General features: G+C 38.5%; 1 protein-coding gene across 2 annotated transcripts in view; it reads right to left on the bottom strand.

Moving 5' to 3' along the window:
• Positions 1-22,755, bottom strand: part of ITPR2 (inositol 1,4,5-trisphosphate receptor type 2) — a gene marked incomplete at its 3' end in the record, with an annotated part of 533,638 nt that overhangs the window by 285,397 nt on the left and 225,486 nt on the right. For both annotated transcript variants that reach the window (XM_079715959.1, XM_079715960.1), the window contains exons 25-26: positions 21,554-21,719; positions 20,320-20,493 (exon numbers count right to left, since the gene is read on the bottom strand). In XM_079715959.1, coding sequence (XP_079572085.1) covers positions 20,320-20,493; positions 21,554-21,719 — 340 coding nt within the window. The remainder of the gene's footprint in view (positions 1-20,319; positions 20,494-21,553; positions 21,720-22,755) is intronic.

The raw sequence follows: 22,755 nt of genomic DNA, 5'->3' as shown, positions 1-22,755 counted from the left end.
GGGGTGCTGAGAGAGAAGCAGAGAAAAAGCAAACGAGGGAAGGAAAGGGGGAGGGAGGGAAGGAAGGAAGGAATTCATTCTCTCAGTAAGATAAATCAGCAAACTAAAATTCAAATACCTGTGAGGAAAGTTAATGCTAAGAAAGACAACAACAAAAGCATCAATAATGAGATTATATCATTCCCAGTGAAATACAAACAATCAAATAATCTGAAAGGACTTTGAAATATAAGTACGTTTAAAATAATCATAGAGATAAGGTGAGGGATAACATCTGTCACCCCAGGTGGACCCCTCTGTGGTTACCGCGGCTCGGGATGACCCCATAGCATCACTCGGCAGGGATGAGGGAGAGCTCTACTGGGAAAGGGGGAACTGCAAGCCAAGGGCCAGCAGAGAAGAGAAGGCGTGTGCGCCCCAGCCTTCCATCACCCCCCGGGGAGGTACGGCTGCTCTGCTGGACACCAGTCTGGGTCTACACTTCTGAGTAACCACCCGTGCCCCTACCTCGTAGCAACTTCTCACCGGGCAAGTTTGAGAGTCAACGGGTCAATGGACGTACACAAAACGTCTTGGGCACCAGGCAGTCTGGATTCAGGTGCCTGTTGTTGGTAGGAATTGACCAGGTACACGAGCTATGAGGCCCACAGAAATGAGAATGCTCCTGCTGAGCGGCAGAAGCCTTAGGTCCCACGAGAAGCCAAATTAGTGCACAGCCTCTTAAGAGAGAAGACGTTGCCCTGCACCTCACACCACCGCACCTCACCCTGCAAACAGACAGCCAGGTGGTTGCCCAGGCAACCCAGAGTGAGCCCCCAGGGACACTTCCCAGTTAATTCTGCCCCATACATCACACACCCGTTAAAAGAACAAAAAGTTATGAAGTGAAAACAGGCAGATATGAATCTAGAATGCATAGATATGAAAAAGGATCAATCAGAAACCCCGAAAAGGAAAAAAAATAGTCCTTGGAGTAAAAACTAGATAGATGGTTTAAACATCAGATGTCAGTGAAGACTATACTTTTCTTTTAAAGGAGCAGGCAACCACATATAGGTAGGTAGCTAGATGCAGAGACAAATAAATATAGATATACAGACACAGGAGCACAATCACTGTGAAGAAAAATTAACAACAACCAAAATATTTAACACGAGTGGGAACTTTGTGTCCTGTGATGCCCATGTGGCCTGCTTCTCAACTCTTAAGAGGTGAATGAGCACAAAGGGCAATCCTGACTTAACCCACTCGGATATGGTTTCCTGAGTTAATCCCTCCCCTTCCTATATTTAGAAGTCAACACAACATATTTGAATGTGAGGCACGAGTAACACTACTGAGACTGTCAACTTGTTACACCCTAGCCATCAAGCTTTCAGCAACAATGGTATAATCTTTTCATGTCGTGGAAGGCAAGTTAATACAGGGAAACCCTGGAAGATATACTAGGTAATAAAGCTCCTAGATACTAGGGACGCAATGGGCTTACTAGAAGACCAAATCCACCCGTCCTCCCCCTGCTTCTACGAGATCAACTTCAATAATGGGATAATTTTGGCTTCGCTGAGATTTGTTAGTGTTAGTAAATGGATTATCAATTCACATTTATTGCCCCAAGTACACAGAGTTTACCGTTGAGGGAAGAAAACACTTTTATGTTACGGAAAACATTTCTGATTACTAAAATGAAGACTTACTTCAATGCTATCTGGTCTTCTGATATCTAAGCAGGCACAAAGACCATTATGAGCTGTTTTAAAACAATGCCAATCATCCTGTGCTTAGAGCCTTTGTAAAGATTTACTAAACAACAAAGGATTATTATCTGATTGGCCTGCCAGAGTACATGCTGCCTGCTACTGGCTGTTTCCATTGATATTGTGATATATTTCATCCTGTTTACAATAAACTGTCACTATTGCTGGCAGTTGGTTCATTGTATAATGTAGATTATTTGGCCGTGTACAATTAGTAACTTTGTAGTTTCTCACTTTTTCTCCTTATATTAATCTATGACAAATGTACCATTCTCCTGGCTTCTCAATGCACCTACTTGTGTACATTTCTACTGCTGCTCCCCTAGTTCATGCTCACCTAACCTCACGCCTGAATTTGGGCAAGAGGTCCTTAACTGGTCCCCTCCTCTAGTCTCTTGTGCTGCTGAACCATCCTTCCCCCAAATCTTCAAAGGCTCCCAATGTCCCAGCCACTTCAAACACCAATCACTTATTCCTGTTGAATTTCTGCTTCTCTTGTAATTATTCTTGAATCACTAACTAACGAAATCCTCCCAATCTTTCAAAAGACCGAAGCCTTCTCCGAGTAGCCAGGCCCACCCTGACCTCTCCCTTTTCTGTGCTACAACAGTTCAATATTCAATCATACTTTTTTTTTTTTTTTTTTTTTTGCGGTACGCGGGCCTCTCACTGTTGTGGCCTCTCCCATCGCGGAGCACAGGCTCCGGACACCCAGGCCCAGCAGCCATGGCTCACGGGCCCAGCCACTCTGCGGCACGTGGGATCCTCCTGGACCGGGGCACGAACCCGCGTCCCCTGCATCGGTAGGCGGACTCTCAACCACTGCGCCACCAGGGAAGCCCCTCAATCATACTTTTGTCATACTGTTTTATGTGTGTTAATCTGTGTGTTCATTCTTTGAGGACAAGAGCCATAGCTCAAATATTAGATTTGATTCTAGATATCAAACTTTAAGAAGGGAAAGGAGAAATTCAGGTGTGTACAAAGGCAAGGAAGCATGATGGTGAAGGGATGAAATTGTACTTTAAGCAGAATATTCAAAAGAAGGGTTGTTCTCTGGAGAAAAATGACAGCAAATCAAGTAGAGTAGCTTCAGATATGGTCCACAGTGCCTCAGTACTAACATCAGTAAACAGACATTACAAGGATAAATATATGAGCTCAAAATAGAGTTTTCTACTTTTAAGAACTGTCAAAAATAGAAAATGTTGAAGTAGAAGTGCAGAGGAACCCCTCTGACTACACAACATTCAGAAGTGATAGATAAAATATTTAAACTACCTCTTTTTAGTAAAGAGAAGGAAGCAAATGGAGGCCAGAAACCAGAAAAATACATGAAATTTCCAAGCAGTAATCAAGCACGGACTCATTCGTTGGCCCTGAGGGCATCAGCCCAAGCTGATAACCAACAACTGAGTTTTAACTTGTCTCACATACACAACAGAAAAGAAGCAAAGCCTGAATCCCAAGGAAGATGGAAACCTGCCTCAGGACCAGGAACACCTAAAGGAGACACCCACAGTGACGAGCCAGGGAAAAACGTGGCCCATAGAAGAACAAAGGGGTACCTGTCTTGGCTTGGCTTGGTCAAAGCCAAAAAAGGGAGAAAACTCTCTTGAGCTCCTATATACAAAGACGAGCCCACTTTCACTCAAGATTTGGGGATAGAATTCCCACTAATAAAAAGGCTCCAAAAGTTCCAAGCCAAAAACTTTGTCTAACATGTTTACAAAATGTCGTATCTCAAAGTGTCTCAATGAGGCAAATGAAATCTTCTCTGGATTAAACACAAACTTCAGAGGAATTCACATATTCCAAAGAATTTAAGTTCATAATACATTTTTTAAATTACTAACTATCTAAGTAAACACATTCCCAAGGACTTCTGCAAGAATAGCACACTTAAAACTGCAAATGGGGCTTCCCTCGTGGCACAGTGGTTGAGAGTCCGCCTGCCGATGCAGGGGACACGGGTTCGTGCCCCGGTCCGGGAAGATCCCACATGCCGCAGAGAGGCTGGGCCCGTGAGCCATGGCCACTGAACCTGCGCATCCGGAGCCTGTGCTCCGCAACGGGAGAGACCCTGCAAATGGCCTTCCTGTTAGGAAACCACTAGATCCTAGATACAGAACCTATTTTAAGTACATTTCTGGGCTCACTGGAAATGAAGGACAACTCTGAAAAACCCCACCCACCATCTACAATGGAAAAAAAGTAACCTGAAACCAGATCAGAGAGTTCCAAGCTTCAGGGCAACATGGTAACTTTCCCTGAAGGCAAATGCCAGTAGTACCAAGTCTGCAACCCAGAAAGACAAGCCAGCTCTAAGCAAGTGTCAAGTTGGAGTAGCTAAAGCCGAGACTCCTGCCTTTAGACCCGTGTGTGGGAAGGGAGCAATGCGGTCTCAGGCTCACAGCGCCCCCTGGCCATAGGCCAAGGTAATCACAAATACTCTAAAGAGGAAAACATACCATCTTTCAAATCCTAAATCCAAAAGATATGAGCTCAAAACCTACACCCGAATGTTTACAGCAGCTTTACTCATCATGGCCCCAAACTGGAAACAATCAAGAGGTCTTTCAATAGGTGAATTAGGATAAACAAACTGTAGTACATCCAGACAATGGAGTATTATTTAGCAATAAAAAGAAATGTGCTAGTGAGCTACAAAAGGACACAGAAAAACCTCAAATGCATATTGCTAAATGAAAGAAGCCAGTCTGAAAAAGCTAGATACGGTATGATTCTACCTATATTCTGGAGAAGGCAAAACTATACATGGGACAGTAAAAAGATCAGGGGTTCCTGAGGGGTTCCCAGGGGCTCAGGGATTCACAAGAGAGGGACAAATAGGTGGAGCAGAGAGGAATTTTAGGGCAATGAAACTATTCTATATGATACTGTACATAGCATTACACATTTGTCAAAACCCACAGAATCATACAGCACAAACAGCAAAACCTAAAGTAAATTATGAGCTTCAGTTAATAATAATGTATCAATACTGGCTCATCAACTGCAACAAATGTACCACATTAATTAATGTAAGATGTTAATAATAGAAAACTGAAGGGAGGGGAGGAGAGGATATAAGGGCATTGTACTTTCTGTGCAATTCTTCTCTAAACCTAAAACTGCTCTAAAAAAAGTCCATTACTAAAAGATATGAGCTCATAATCAAAGATGACCAAATATATAATGAAACATGGAATTAGTATTAGATACAGGCTATAAAATAGCCATATGGAATCACAAAAATTAGCAAGCAACAAAAGATGATCAAAAATGACCAAAAAGATTTATTTAGTCAAATTGCAGGTGTGAAAAAGTATAAGGGCTGAAATTAAAAGTCAAGAGGTAAAGTGAACTGCAAATAAGACATGCCTGAAGAGCGACTCAGACGACTCTAAGAAATTATTCAAATTCAGCATAAAGTCGCAGGTATGGAAAATATAAAAAGGAAACTAATAGATATGGAGGCAATAGTAAGGTTTAACAAACATTTAATCAGTTTTAAAATCAGAATTAAAGCACCACTATTCAACACACAGCAAATTTCTCAACAGTAGCAATGGCAGCCAGAAGACAAGGAACAATATCATCAGAAGTGGGAGAAAATAAATCTCAACTGATAAAAGGTTTTTGTTTCCAGTTAAAAATAATTTTAAATTTATAGGCATCAAATAAAACAGCCTTAAAACATACAGAGATTAATAGAACTATAGGGGAAACTGATAAACCAACCATTATAGTGGGAAATGTCAACAAATCTCTCTCAATTTTTGATACATCAAGAAAACAAAAATATTTGTGATTAGATAGATGATTTAAATACAATAAACTAGATTTACTAATAACATATAAGGAAACTTACACGCATTCACATTCTTCTTGAGCCCACATTAAATATTTCTAAAACCTGAAGATACAATAGACCAAAAATTGTCTCAACAAATTTTGGATAACTGATATCATCATAACCACATTCTCTTGCTACAAGTTAATTAAGAATTCAATAACCAAAAAAAGGGCAAATTTTGAGAATGCATTTGGAAATTTAAAAACTCATTTCTAAGAAACTATACTGGGCCAAAGAAGAAATCATAATGAAATTATTTAAATATCTAATATTGAACAGTAATAAAAATACCATTTGTCAAAATCTGTGGGATGCAGCTCCTTAGAAGGAAATTACATCATTAAATTTTTGAAAAGTCTGAAAATTATGTCAACGTAAAAGGCTATAGTATAGTAGGATAAACATAATGAAATAGCAAACAAACCCAGGAGCTCAACAAAGCCAAAAATAGATTTGTTAAACGGATGAATAAAGTATATCCAGCTCTGGTGAGATTGTACCTGACATTATGCATTTGTCAAAACCAATAGAACTGTACAACATAAAGAGTGAAATCTAAAGGGAAAAAGAAGAGAATGAAAAAGGGGTATGAGCTACAGATATAGCAGATATTTAAAAAGATAATGAGGGATTTCCCTGGTGGCGCAGTGGTCAGGAGTCCGCCTGCCAATGCAGGGGACACGGGTTTGATCCCTGCTCCAAGAAGATCCCACATGCCGCAGAGCAACTAAGCCCATGCGCCACAACTACTGAAGCCTGCACGCCTAGAGCCTGTGCTCTGCAACGAGAAGCCACTGCAATGAGAAGCCCACGCATGGTAACCAAGAGTAGCCCCCACTCACTGCAACTAGAGAAAGCCTGCACACAGCAAAGAAGACACAATGCAGCCAAAAATAAGTAAATAAATTTATTTTTAATAAAAGATAATAAAATAAGATGAATAAATTTGAAAACTAAAGTATATAGTCAGAAAAATATACAAGTTGACCCAAAATAGAAAATTTTAATGAATTTATAACCTTTAAAAATTAGTTACTAGTTAAAGTCTTCCCACAAACCAAATCCAAGGCCCAGGCAGATTTAGAAAAGTTCTACCAAACATTCACAGAAGAGATAAAGAAAGGGGAAGATTGTGTAACTCACTTTGTTACAGAATTAGTTTAACCTGGATACCAACAATTGACAGGAACAGTACAAGAAAGGAAAATTAGAGGCCAACCTCACTGACAACAAAGATGTAAAATCCTGAACAAAATACTAGCAAACTGGATGTAGTACTGTAAAAAATATCACCAAGATACACTTATTCTAGAATGCAAGGTTACTATAGTAGCAGCTCTATTTATGATTCATGTTATTAAAATTAGCAGATTATAATTAAAGAAAAATAACAATCTTGACAGATGCATAAACTGCATTTAATAGAAGTCAACAACCATAGTAAAAATTAGCAAATGAAAAACAGAAGGGAATTTCCTCAGTTGGTAAAAGGTATCTACAAAAAAACAAAAGTACCATAAAACTATATTCAATAGTGAAATATTAAAATTATTCCCTTTAAAATCAGAAGCAAAACAAGGATACCCATTATCACCGCATCTATTCACCACTGTACTGGTAAACCATACCAACACAATAAAGCAAGAAAAAAAGAAATAATAGATGAAAAGATAGTGTTCAAGTTTGAATTATAGCATCACCATGACTTTATGTCAAAAATATTTTTAACTTTAGGTAGCTATACATGAATTGGTAGGACCTAACTACCTGCACACACAGAATTTAGCTTAATCTAAACTGGAAGAGGAAGTGAAATGTCCAATAAACATATAAAAACATGCTCAACCTCATAATAATCCAGCAAAATGAAAATCACAACAGGGATAATATACCAAACACACCCAATTATCAAAAATGGAAAAGTGAGAAAACCAGTAGTCATCAGGATGGGGAACCACAGAAACTCTTATATACCCTGGAAGGAGTATCATTTGGTCTTTGGAAAACAACTGGCATTATTTGGTAAAGGTAAACATACCAGATATTAACACCTAAATATATATCCTGAAGGGACGCTTAAACATGTGTATCAGGTAACATTAAAAAGTTTTTTAGGGCTTCCCTAGTGGCGCAGTGGTTGAGAGTCCGCCTGTCAATGCAGGGGACACAGGTTCGTGCCCCGGTCTGGGAAGATCCCACATGCCGCAGAGCGGCTGGGCCCATGAGCCATGGCCACTGAGCCTGCACACTCGGAGCCTGTGCTCCGCAACGGGAGAGGCCACAGCAGTGAGAGGCCCACATACCGCCAAAAAAAAAAAAAAAAAAAAAAGTTTTTTAATCTCCTTTTGGTAGCAAATTTTCTTTTAAAACATTAGAACTGTAAAGAACATAAAATGTCCATCAACAGTTTACTAGATAAACATGTGCATAAAATGTAATAATGTATATTAGAGAAAATGAATAATCACTGCTATACAACAACAAAGATGGAGGACAAAACATATCTAAAACAGACTTAAGTGAAATACTTTTCATTTTGTTAAATGTTTTAAAAATATAGATATACATGGTAAAACAGTTAAGAAAAGCAAGGAAATTATTAACATGAACTCATGATAATGGCTTCCTCTGGGATATAGGGATGGACCACAGAGACTTCTTATTGGTACTATTCTATTTCTTAAGCAATACACAGAAGTTTGTTTTATTTTAAGAAATATCTCACTTAGGTGAGCTATTTAGAGAGAGAACAAATACTACATAGGAAATAGACTTGATAACCCTACAAGTATCTTTTAATTTAACAAGTATCTTTTAAGATTTCATAATTCTATATGCATCATAGTAAACAGCACACTGTGTTGCACATGAAAACCAATAAAAATTATAACAAGCATTCACTGACTGTGGACTTTTGGCCGATACCGACATCCTTTCTTCCTTCTTGCTAGCAGAGTTTGATTTCGTTTATCCTTCCCCCACGTAACTCGGGGGAGAGTATCCTAGCCTGCAGAGCATCTTTTATTTAGTCTAAGCTAATCTTATAGTCCATTGGTTTAGAGGTAAACATGTGGTCCTGCTTTGGCCAAGGAGACATGAGATAGAATCTACTAAGGGGCGCCTGGGAAAGGTTTACTTGCTCCTAAACAGGAGACTTAGAAAAGCACAGATATTCTTTTGTGACAGTGTTGTGATGTCTAGGATGCTGCTGTCGTGATTCAATCATGAGAAAGATCAGTCTCAGAAGTAAGGTCACTGGTCCATGATGATTGCATTGAGACAATAAATTAATTAAAACTGGAGCCTCACTTCTTGACTTGTTAGTAGATAATATGTCACCTTGTTGTTTATATTTTCCCACTGAAGCCATATTAACCGACACACCACATGCACAGAGTTTGCTCATTTAATCTTCACAGTAATCGTATGAGCTAAGTATCATTATTAAGTCCATTGAACAGACAATGAAAATAAAACTGAAAGAATTAAAATAAGTTGCCCAAAGTCACACATACAGTTAGTGACTGTATACAGCTTTAGACTCTAAAACCTATACTCTTAATACACTATCCATTCAAGGCTATCTTCCTGTGGCTATGAGGGCTGAAAAGAAAATCCCAATAGATCTGAGGGTTCTGTTATCTGGCCACAAGCTTCTATGGTATGAGTCAGTGGTGGTGGCAGCAGCAGTGTTGGCATTAGCTGAAGCAGCTTCTTCACCTCTGAATCATAGCTATGATTGTTTGACGCTGAAATCAATAGTCCAGTGGCAGCCTCTAAACTGTATTCCTCCAGACTGTTCAAAATTTTAATTCCTTGTATTAAATCACTTCCTGCTTTAAGTACCAAAAATTATTACCATTTGCTGAACTGATAAATCCTGAAGTCAACAAATAAATAAATACATTTCAGCTTCACTGACTTGTATTCATCTGAAGTCCCTAGAAAAATAGTTTTATAGTCCACATGTAATGCAGTTTTATCTTTAATAAGATGACTATCCTCAGATGACTTATTCATCTTCTTTCTCACATCAATACAAACTGTTTATTAAACTGCTATGAGGATGCCATTGATATACACTATAAAAGCGGTTCTTTCTCCACTTTCCCTCATGACTGGGAACTTAAACTGCAGACCAGGGACTAACATCCTTCATGGAACATCTCACCCCTACTCTTCGGTGATTTGGGGGGGCAAACTTTTACAAACGCATACTGCATTTTGCTGAGGTTTAGAGATGTTCTCTATTAAAATAAAAGAATGAAATGTTCTGAAAGGGGAAGCAACATTACATTTACCCTCTAGAATATTTACAAAATATGTATTTGTAAAAGGAAGAGGTATTCTAACTTCGCGAAAGCATAATACATCTCTAAATAACAAAGTATTATATCAGAAAGTGCAATTTTACATTAAAGAGCCTGGAACTTATCATCAAAAAGACCTGAGTTAAAATCACATAGAGCTGCTTGACAATGAGAAAACACTTGGGTTTTTTGAATTTCAGTTGGTTCGTGCTCAGAAACGTGATCTTTATAACTATCTCCAAAGTTTGTTGTAACATTTTAAAAGATATACCATGCATGACAGTGTCGGCTATAAGAGTTGGTGTACAGCAAATACTAAATAAATGTTGAAATTTCTCTTATTTCTTAAATATATTATGGAAGAACTCTATTTTAACCTAAATAAATAAATAAATAAATAAAAGCTTTAGAAATTCTACATTCTACTAACTTACAACATAAAATCACAGAAAAAGTTCCTAAAGGATTTAGTTAAAACTGTTGCGCAGATGAGTGATAATTAGTCCTGAGACAAGTAGAAAGTAGTTACCCGCCGCTGAATTTCCCTTTGCAACTTTTTAGCATTTTGATGACCCTAATTACCTCCTGCTCATCACCCTGCACTACAAAATATTTTAGGTATTCCAAGAAACAGAAGACTCGGGGTAGGTAAACCTATCTAAATAGTAATAGTTTATAATCCTGCAGATTAAAATAAGAGCTAAGGAGGACCTTCAAGATGGCAGAGGAGTAAGACGGGGAGATCACCTTCCTCCCCACAAATACATCAGAAATATACATCTAGATGTGGAAAAACTCCAGCAGAACACCTACTGAATGCTGGCAGAAGACCTCAGACTTCCCAAAAGGCAAGAAACTCCCCACGTACCTGGGTAGGGCAAAAGAAAAAAGGAAAAACAGAGACAAAAGAATAGGGACAGAACCTGCACATCTGGGAAGGAGCTGTGAAGGAGGAAAGGTTTCCACACACTAGGAAGCCACTTCACTGGCGGAGACAGGGGGTGGGTGGAGGGGAAGCTTCGGAGCCACGGAGGAGAGCGCAGCAACAGGGGTGCAGAGGGCAAAGAGGAGAGATTCCGGCACAGAGGATCGCTGCCAACCAGCACTCACCAGCCTAAGACGCTTGTCTGCTCACTGCCGGGGCGGGTGGGGCCTGGGAGCTGAGGCTCGAGATTTGGAGCTCAGATCCCAGAGAGAGGACTGGGGTTGGCTGTGTGAACACAGCCTGAAGGGGGCTAGTGCGCCACAGATAGCCGGAAGTCCGGAAAAAAGTCTAGAACTGCTTAAGAGGCAAGAGACCACTATTTCAGGGTGCACGAGGAGAGGGGATTCAGAGCACCACCTAAACAGCTCCAGAGACCGGCACGAGCCATTGCTATCAGCTCGGACCCCAGAGATGGGCATGGAATGCTAACACTGCTTCTGCAGCCACCAAGAAGCCTGTGTGCAAGCACAGGTCACTATACACAGCTCCCCTCCTGGGAGCCTGTGCAGCCCGCCACTGCCAGGGTCCCGTGATCCAGGGACCTCTTCCCCAGGAGAACACAGGGCGTGACTCAGACTGTTGCAATGTCACGCTGGCCTCTGCCACCACAGGCTCACCCCACATTCTGTACCCCTCTCTCCTGAGTGAGCCTGAGTGAGCCAGAGCCCCCCTAATCAGACACTCCTTTAACCCCGTCCTGTCTGGGTGGAGATGTACATGCAGAGGTGGGGCCAATTCCAAAGCTGGACCCCAGGAGCTCTGCAAACAAAGAAGAGAAAGGGAAATCTCTCCCAGGAGCCTCAGGAACGGTGGATTAAATCTCCACAATCAACTTGATGTACCTGTATCTGTGGAATACCTGAATAGACAACGAATCATCCCAAAACTGAGGCGGTAGACGTTGGGAGCAACTGTAGACTTGGGGTTTGCTGTATGCGACTGATTATTTTCTGATTTACATGCTTATCTTACTTTAGTTTTTAGTGCTTGTTATCATTGGTGGATTTGTTATTGGTTTCACTGCTCCCTTCTTATTTTAAGTACTTCTTTTATTTTTTATTTTAATAATATGTTTTTTTAATTTTTATTTTAATAACTTTATTTTATTTTATTTTTCTTTATCTATTTTTTTCTCCCTTTTCTTCTGAGCCCTGTGGGTGACAGGCTCTTGGTGCTCCGCTTGGGCGTCAGGCCTGAGCCTCTGAGGTGGGAGAGACGAATTCAGGACATTGGACCACCAGACAACTCCTGGATCCAAGAGCTCCTCCAGAGATCTCCGTCTCAATGCTAAGAACCAGCTCCACTCAACAACCAGCAAGCTACAGTGCTGGACACCCCATCCCAAACAAGTGGCAAGACAGGAACACAACCCTACCCATTAGCACAGAGGCTACCTAAAATCATACTAGCTTCACAGACACCCCAAAACATACCACTGGACATGGTCTTGCCCACCAGAAAAACAGGATCCAGCCTCATCCACAGGAACACAACAACCAGGCCCCTCCACCAGGAAGCCTACACAACCCATGGAACCTACCTTACCCACTGGGGACAGACACCAAAAACAACAGCAACTACGAACCTGCCACCTGTGAAAGGGAGACCCCAAACACAGTGAGTTGAGCAAAATGAGAAGACAGAGAAATATGCAGCAGATAAAGAAGCAAGGTAAAAACGCACCAGACCAAACAAATGAAGAGGGAATAGGCAGTCTACCTGAAAAAGAATTAAGAATAATCATAGTAAAGATGATCCAAAATCTTGGAAATACAATGGAGAAAATACAAGAAACACTTAATAAGGACCTAGCAGAACGAAAGAGCATACAAACAGTGATGAACAATACAATAAATGAAATTAAAAATTCTCTAGAAGGAATCAATAGCAGAATAACTGAGGCAGAAGAACGGAAAAGTGACCTGGAAGATAAAATAGTGGAAATAACTACCACAGAGCAGAATAAAGAAAAAACAATGAAAATAATTGAGAACAGTCTCAGAGACCTCTGGGATAACATTAAATGCATGAACATTCAAATTATAGGGGTCCCAGAAGAAAAAGAGGGAAAAAAAAGGGACTGAGAAAATATTTGAAGAGATTATACTTGAAAACTTCCCTAATATGGGAAAGGAAATAATCAGTCAAGTCCAGGAACCACAGAGAGTCCCATACAGGATAAATGCAGTGAGAAACACAGCAAGACACATATTGATCAAACTATCAAAAATTAAATACAAAGAAAAAATACTAAAAACAGCAACGGAAAAACAACAAATAAATTACAAGGGTATCCCCATAAGGTTAACAGCTGATCGTTCAGCAGAAACTCTGCAACCAAGAAGGGAGTGGCAGGACATATTTAAAGTGATGAAACGGAAAAAATTACAACCAAGATTACTCTACCCAGCAAGGATCTCATTCAGATTCGACAGAGAAATTAAAACCTTTAAAGACAAGGAAAAGCTAAGAGAATTCAGCACCACCAAACAAGCTTTACAACAAATGCTAAATGAAATTCTCTACGCAGGAAACACAACAGAAGGAAGATATCTACAATAACAAGCCCAAAACAACTAAGAAAATGGAAACAGGAATGTACATATCAGTAACTACCTAAAACATAAATGGGTAAAAAACTCCAACCAAAAGATATACACTGGCTGAATGGATACAAAAACAAGACCTGTACATATGCTGTCTACAACAGACCCACTTCAGACCTAGGGACATGCAAAGACTGAAAGTGAGGGAATGGTAAAAGATATTCCATGCAAATGGAAATCAGAACAAAGCTGGAGTAGCAATTCTCATATCAGACAAATTAGACTTTAAAATAAAACTATCACAAGAGACAAAGAAGGACACTACATGATGATCAAGGGATCGATCCAAGAAGATATAACAATTATAAATATTTATGCACCAAACATAGGAGCACCACAATACATAAGGCTACTGCTAACAGCCATAAAAGGGGAAATTGACAGTAACACAATAATAGTAGGGGACTTTTACACTGCTCTTTCACCAATGGACAGATCATCCAAAATGAAAATAAATAAGGAAACACAAGCTATAAATGACATATTAAACAAGATGCACTTAATTGATATTTACAAGACATTCCATCCAAAAACAACAGAATAAACTTTCTTTTCAGGTGCTCATGGAACATTCTCCAGGATAGATCATATCGTAGGTCACAAGTCAAGCCTTGGTAAATTTAAGAAAACTGACATCTTATCAAGTATCTTTTCCAACCACAATGCTATTAGACTAGATATCAATTACAGGAAAAAAAACTGTACAGACCCAAGCCTCTTAGATAGCCTCATCCACCAGAGGGCAGATAGCAGAAGCAAGAAGAACTACAATCCTGCAGCCTGTGGAACAAAAACCACATTCACAGAAAGTCAGACAAGATAAAAAGGCAGAGGGCTATGTACCAGATGAAGGAACAAGATAAAACCCCAGAAAAACAACTAAATGAAGTGGAGATAGGCAAACTTCCAGAAAAAGAATTCAGAATAATGATAGTGAACATGATCCAGGACCTCAGAAAAAGAATGGAGGCAAATATCAAGAAGATGCAAGAAATGTTTAACAAAGACCCAGAAGAATTAAAGAACAAATAAAAAGAGATGAAGAATACAATAACTGAAATGAAAAATACACTAGAAGGAATCAATAGCAGAATACCTGAGGCAGAAGAACGGATAAGGGACCTGGCAGACAGAATGGTGGAATTCACTGCTGTGGAACAGAATAAAGAAAAAAGAATGAAAAGAAATGAAGACAGCCTAAGAGACCTCTGGGACAATATTAAACGCAAAAAAATTCGCAATATAGGGGGCCCAGAAGGCGAAGAGAGAGAAATAGAATCAGAGAAATATTTGAAGAGATTATAGTCGAAAACATCCCTAACATGGGAAAGGAAATAGCCACCCAAGTCCAGGAAGCGCAGAGAGTCTCATACAGGATAAACCCAAGGAGAAACATGCCGAGACACATAGTAATCAAATTGGCAAAAATTAAAGATAAAGAAAAATTATTGAAAGCAGCAAGGGAAAAAATGACAAATAACATACAAGGGAACTCCTATAAGGTTAACAGCTGATTTCTCAGCAGAAACTCTACAAGCCAGAAGCGAGGGGCATAATATACTTAAAGTGATGAAAGGGAAGAAACTACAACCAAGATTACTCTACCTGGCAAGGATCTCACTCAGATTCGATGAAGAAATCAAAAGCTTTACAGACAAGCAAAAGCTAAGAGAATTCAGCACCACCAAACCAGCTCTACAGCAAATGCTACAGGAACTTCTCTAAGTGACAAACGCAAGAGAACAAAAGGACCTACAAAAACAAACCCAAAACAATTAAGAAAATGCTCATAGAACATACATATCGATAATTACCTTAAACGTGAATGGATTAAATGCTCCAACCAAAAGACGCAGGCTTACTGAATAGATACAAAAACAGGACCCATATATATGCTGTCTACAAATAACCCACATCAGACGTAGGGACATATACAGACTGAAAGTGAGGGGATGGAGAACGATATTCTATGCACATGGAAATCAAAAGAAAGCTGGAGTAGCAATATTCATATCAGAAAAAAGAGACTTTAAAATAAAGAATGTGGGCTTCCCTGGTGGCGCAATGGTTGAGGGTCTGCCTGCCGATGCAGGGGACACGGGTTCATGCCCCGGTCCAGGAAGATCCCACATGCGGCGGAGCAGCTAGGCCCGTGAGCCATGGCTGCTGAGCCTGCGCATCCGGAGCCTGTGCTCCACAATGGGAGAGGCCACAACAGTGAGAGGCCCACGTACCGCAAAAAAAATTAAAAATAAAAAGAAAGAAAGAAAGAAAGAATGTTACAAGGGACAAGGAAGGACACTACATAATGATCAAGGGATCAATCCAAAAAGAAGATATAACAATTATAAATATATATGCACCCAACATAGGAGCACCTCAATACATAAGGCAACTGCTAACAGCTGTAATAGAGGAAATCGACAGTAACACCGTAATAGTGGGGGACTTTAACACCTCTCTTACACCAATGGACAGATCATCCAAACAGAAAATTAATAAGGAAACACAAGCTTTAAATGAGACAATAGACCAAATAGATTTAACTGATATTTATAGGACAATTCATCCAACAATAGCAGATTACACTTTCTTCTCAAGTGCACACGGAACATTCTGCAGGATAGATCAAATCTTGGGTCACAAATCAAGCCTAATTAAATTTAAGAATATGGAAATCATATCAAGTATCTTTTCTGACAACAACACTATGAGATTAGAAATCAATTACAGGGAAAAAAATGTAAAAAACACAAACACATGGAGGCTAAACAATACATTACTAAATAACCAAGAGATCACTGAAGAAATCAAAAAATACCTGGAGACAAATGACAATGAAAACATGATGATCCAAAAACTATGGGATTCAGCAAAAGCAGTTCTAAGAGGGAAGTTTATACCTATACAAGCCTACCTCAAGAAACAAGAAAAATCTCAAATAAACAATCTAACCGTACACCTAAAGGAACTAGAGAAAGAAGAACAAACAAAACCCACAGTTAGCAGAAGGAAAGATATCATAAAGATCAGAGCAGAAATAAATGAAATACAAACAAAGAAAACAATAGCAGATATCAATAAAACTAAAACCTGGTTCTTTGAGAAGATAAACAAAATTGATAAACCATTAGCCAGACTCATCAAGAAAAAGAGGGAGAGGACTCACATCAATAAAATTAGAAATGAAAAAGGAGAAGTTACAACAGACACTGCAGAAATACAAAGCGTCTTAAGAGACTACTACAAGCAACTCTATGCCCATAAAATGGACAACCTAGAAGAAATGGACAAATTCTTAGAAAGGTATAACCTTCAAAGACTGAAACAGGAAGAAATAGAAAATATGAACACATCAATCACAAGTAATGAAATTGAAACTTGATTAAAAATCTTCCAACAAACAAAAGTCCAGGACCAGATGGCTTCACAGGTGAAGTCTATCAAACATTTAGAGAAGAGCTAACACACATCCTTCTCAAACTCTTCCAAAAATTTGCAGAGGAAGGAACACTCCCAAACCCATTCTATGAGGCCATGATCACCCTGATACCAAAACCAGACAAAGATACTACAAAAAAAGAAAATTACAGACCAATATCACTCATGAATATAGATGAAACAATCCACAACAAAATACTAGCAAACAGAATCCAACAACACATTAAAACAATCATACACCATGATCAAATGGGATTTATCCCAGGGATGCAAGAATCCTTCAATATATGCAAATCAATCAATGTGATACACCATATTAACAAACTGAAGAATAAAAACCATATGATCACCTCAATAGATGCAGAAAAAGCTTTTGACAAAATTCAACACCCATTTATGATAAAATCTCTCCAGAAAGTGGGCATAGAGGGAACCTACCTCAACATAATAAAGGCCATATACGACAAACCCACAGCAAACATCATTATCCATGGTGAAAAACTGAAAACATTTTTTCTAAGATCAGGAACAAGACAAGGATATCCACCCTCACCACTATTATTCAACATAGTTTTAGAAGTCCTAGCCACAGCAATCAGAGAAGAAAAAGAAATAAAAGGAACACAAACTGGAAAAGAAAAGTAAAACTGTCACTGTTTGCAGATGACATGATACTATACATAGAGAATCCTAAAAATGTCACCAGAAAACTACTAGAGCTAATCAATGAATTTGGTAAAGCTGCAGGATACAAAATTAATGCATTCTTATACACTCTCTTGCATTCTTATACACTAATGATGAAAAATCTGAAAGAGAAATTAAGGAAACACTCCCATTTACCACTGCAACAAAAAAAAAGATAAAATACCTGGCAATAAACCTACGTAGGGAGACTAAAGACCTGTATGCCGAAAACTATAATACACTGATGAAAGAAATTAAAGGTGATACCAATAGATGGAGAGGCATACCATGTTTTTGGACTGGAAGAATCAACATTGTGAAAATGACTCTACTACCCAAAGCAATCTACAGATTCAATGCAATCCCTATAAAACTACCACTGGCATTTTTCACAGAACTAGAATAAAAAATTTCACAATTTGTATGGAAACACAAAAGACCCCAAATAGCCAAAGCAATCTTGTGAAAGAAAAACGGAGCTGGAGGAATCAGGCTTGAGGACCTCAGACTATAGTACAAAGCTACAGTAATCAGGACAGTATGGTACTGCCACAAAAACAGAAGTATCGATCAGTGGAACAGGATAGAAAACCCAGAGATAAATCCATACACATATGGTCACTTTATCTTTAATAAGGGAGGCAAGAATATACAATAGAGTAAAGACAGCCTCTTCAATAAGTGCTGCTAGGAAAACTGGACAGCTACATGTAAAAGAATGAAATTAGAACACTCCCTAACACCATACACAAAAATAAACTCAAAATGGATTACAGACCTAAATGTAAGCCCAGACACTATAAAACTCTTAGAGGAAAACAGGCAGAACACTCTATGACATAAATCACAGCAAGATCCTTTTGGACCCACCTACTAGAAAAAGGGAAATAAAAACAAAAATAAAGAAATGGGACCTAATGAAACGTGAAAGCTTTTGCACAGCAAAAGAAACCATAAACAAGCCCAAAAGACAACCCTCAGAATGGGAGAAAATATTTGTAAATGAAGCAACTGACAAAGGATTAATCTGCAAAATTTACAGACAGCTTATGAAGCTCAATATCAAAAAAACAAAGAACCCAATCCAAAAATGGGCAGAAGACCTAAATAGACATTTCTCCAAAGAAGATATAGAGATTGCCAACAAGCACATGAAAGAATGGTCAACATCATTAATCATTAGAGAAATGCAAATCAAAACTACAATGAGATATCATCTCACACCAGTCAGAATGGCCATCATCAAACAATCTACAAACAATAAATGCTGGAGAGGGTGTGGAGTGCTATTGGCGGGAATGTAAATTGATACAGCCACTATGGAGAATAGTATGGAGGTTTCTTAAAAAACTAAAAATACAACTACCATACATCCCTGCAATCCCAATACCAGGCATATACCCTGAGAAAACCATAATTCAAAAATAGTCATATACCACAATATTCACTGCAGATCTATTTACAATAGCCAGGACGTGGAAGCCACCTAAGTGTCCATCAACAGATGAATGGATAAAGAAGATGTGGCATATATATACAATGTAATATTACTCAGCCATAGAAAGAAACCAAATTGAGTTATTTATAGTGAGGTTGTTGGACCTAGAGTCTGTCACACAGAGTGAAGTAAGTCAGAAAGAGAAAAACAAATACTGTATGCTAACACCCATACATGGAACCGAAAAAAAAAAAAAAGGTTCTGAAGAACCTAGGGCCAGACAGGAATAAAGACGCAGATGCAGAGAATGAACTTGAGGACATGGGGGGTGGGAAGGGTAAGCTGCGACAAAGTGAGAGTGGCATGGACATATACACACTACCAAATGTAAAATACATAGCTAGTGGGAAGCAGCCACATAGCACAGGGAGATCAGCGTGGTGCTCTGTGTCCACCTAGATGGGTGGGATAGGGAGGGAGATGCAAGAGGGAGGGGATATGGGGATTATGTATACATATAGCTGATTCACTTTGGTATACAGCAGCAACTAAGACAGCAATGTAAAACAATTATACTCCAAAAAAGATGTTAAATAAAATAAAATAAAATAACAACTAAATAAAACACTAGAGAGGTATTTAAGAAACTCAATACATTATCAATTATAGTGTTGGCACTAGTCTACTAAAACACTGCTTAAAAATCTGTATGGTTTATTTAGTATTTAGTGAAATCTGAAAACAGCAACTAATTAACCTACTGAAAATTAAAACCAATATAACAGAGGATTTATGATCAGCGTCTTACCATTCTGTAGATGAAACAGATTTGGGGGATTTTCATGTTGGTAATAAAGCATATTGTCCTTCCATTGGGTATTTTTACATATTTATAAGGTTATTCAATAATAAAAGGAATGATTTATAGGTTGCCAATAAAAAGCCACCATGAATGGTAGAAACAAAAATTCCCCTCTCTGTACAGGTCTCAGCTTAAGACCTATTCCTCTTTTTCTCCACCTCACTCCCTCCTATTGTCCTGATTCCTGGCTTATAGGATTTACAGTGGAAGGAGAAAGAGTGAAAAAGTAGTCAGATGAGGTCTCAAGTGAGAGTAACTGACAAGAATTAACCAAAGTACAAGTTTATGCAGATATTTGACTTGGCAAATAGAAATTTTATGCTGATTTAAAAGATATTGTTTGGATTATTTCAAAATAGATCTTGAAAACAGACCTCAATTGGCTCTTCACCACCTTTTACTTGATTTTCACCCATTTCTCCATTCTCATAGCTGCTGCTCTTCTCAACCCATAACTCGGATTTTTCTACAGTTAGTCGAAGCTGGTCTAGGTCTGCCTTGATTTGCTTGTAGTTATCTACGTCCTGATTGGACACCAGTAACTGCACCTGGAAACAGAATTGCAATCCTTAGTTTACTTAATTTACTTATGGAATTTCCTTTATTCCTATTTCATTTATGTCAAAAATCCCAAGTCTTTTTAACATATTTGCCCCTCAGTTGAAGTTTAGTATTTCTAGAATATTTATGAATATTTTATATATATTTACATATATTTTACATATTTTAGATGTACATTGATCATGAAAATTCCCCTGAAAGTATCTGTGAACTCTACTCAATATATTCACATGTTATGAAGAATTATACACATAAAAAAGTGAGCCCTAGCAAAGCTTTTTAAAGTGTTAAAGAGTAATTTAAAATAAGAGATACCCTAACTCTAATTTTACTGCTAAAGTTAATTTTTCTGAGACTCTCTCTATTTGAAAAGAGGTAGAAGCATAAAAATAACTGGAAGAAAACATTGATACAGTCTAAACCTAAATTTATATGTATTGTGTGATATTTACAAATATATGAATAATTATCTGTACTTATATAATTACTCTTTTAATTATTTCATATTCTAATGTATCCTTGTAAAACTTCCTAAGGAAGATCAATGCTCTATTAAATAAATATTAGTGAAATACATGTAAGCCCTGAGATATTTCTCATTAATGGTCTCAAGATTGATATCATTCAAAGACAACAGAGAAAAAGATTAGATCCATCACAATTCCTTTCTTTTGGATTTCTACATTTTTTCAATCACGACATTTATTTCAGTGCATTACCCAAATTTATCATTAAAATCTGGGGTCAAAATAACAGCACTGACAACAAAATTCCTAACATGGTTTTATCTCCCAGTGCCCTCCTAAATTTTAGTGCCTGTCATTTACATTAAAGATATTAACTGAAAAATCACTTGTGGGGATCTCTTTCTAAAATAGATCATGTCTTGGCCTCAGACAAGGCCATATCTATCTTTAAAAATAGAAAGTGCCCCCAGGAAAAGCTGCACAGTCTCATTAACTCTGCAACCATGAAGTCAGGTTGGATGCTATAAACAATATTTTCAGAGCCTCTGCTATGGAACCACTGAGGGCTACTGAATCTCACCTGTTTAAATGCCTGTAAAACTTCCGCTCTCTGGCTGAAGTGCTTGAACAGCAGCTGCAGGGCTCCTGATAGCAAAGGAGGGTAGTCATGCATGATCAGATGGATGAGGACCCGTAAAAACGTCCTGCCTCTTTCATCATCAAGTTGAACTGGATTTTTTTCCTTTCTATAAAACCAAAAATTATTCTAAAATAACTTATATTTACATAAAATTTAGTCAGAAGTGGTTAAAATTGTGTGTACATCCTCAGTTATCACCCACCCTCCCCCCCCCAAAAAAAACCTGGAAAGTACAAAGGAAGAAATTTTTACTCTTTTTTGGCCTCGGGTAACTAATGAGGAAACAAAACAGAGAGAAAACTTGTGTTTGTCCATGAAAGTAGGGGTGACCTATGCCCCAGTTTGTCCAAGACTGAGGGGGTTCCCAAGATAGGCGACTTTCAGTGATTGCACTGGGAAAGTAGCAGGCAAACCGGGATGATTTGGTCATCTAGGCAAAGACAAAAGATAGAATCTGAATCAATCCTGAAGCGTTTATTGAGAAGACATACTTGGCTGGATGTACATCAAGGGCTGAACTTCCCCCGAGTCCAAAAACCTCTCCATGACAGGTGGTGAGGCACGGGGAAGGCAGTGCTCACGCACACAGGCACACAGGCGTCACCAGAGCAACTCTGCGAGTTTGGTGTACCCGGACTCTGAGCAAGATTCCCCTGATAAAAAGTCCATTTATTTTAAGGTGAAAATCATACACTGGTTTATTCTCTCTTCTTCGGGAGTAATGAAATACTTGAATAGGAAAACACAGCAACAATAACAACAGCAAAAACTGGCAAAACAATATAAAAACAAACCTAAACCAAATGTTCACTAGAGATAAAAATCCTTTTTGGTTCCCCTGATTCCTCATTCTTGTCTTTCTTTCTAACCAAAGAAAATGCAATGCCTTAGTACAGAAATTTGTTTAGGTACTCATGGCAAATCTATAATAAAAATGAATGCCAGAAAGTCAAAAATTTGTAGCTCAGACATTTTACGGTTTTTACTTTTCTTTTTGACTACCACTTTCATTTATGGGAAAAAAAGAAACAACTTAAAAACAGTGAGTAGCAGGGCACCTGATAGCAAAGGAGAGTAGTCATGGCAGAGATGTTTTATTTTCTTTAATCATGGATATTTCCAATTGGCAGAAAATAGCGTTA

Source organism: Hyperoodon ampullatus (genome assembly GCF_949752795.1).
Source record: "Hyperoodon ampullatus genome assembly, chromosome: 11".
In the NCBI taxonomy this organism is placed as follows: domain Eukaryota; kingdom Metazoa; phylum Chordata; class Mammalia; order Artiodactyla; family Ziphiidae; genus Hyperoodon; species Hyperoodon ampullatus.
This window is presented reverse-complemented; position numbering and strand designations above follow the sequence as displayed.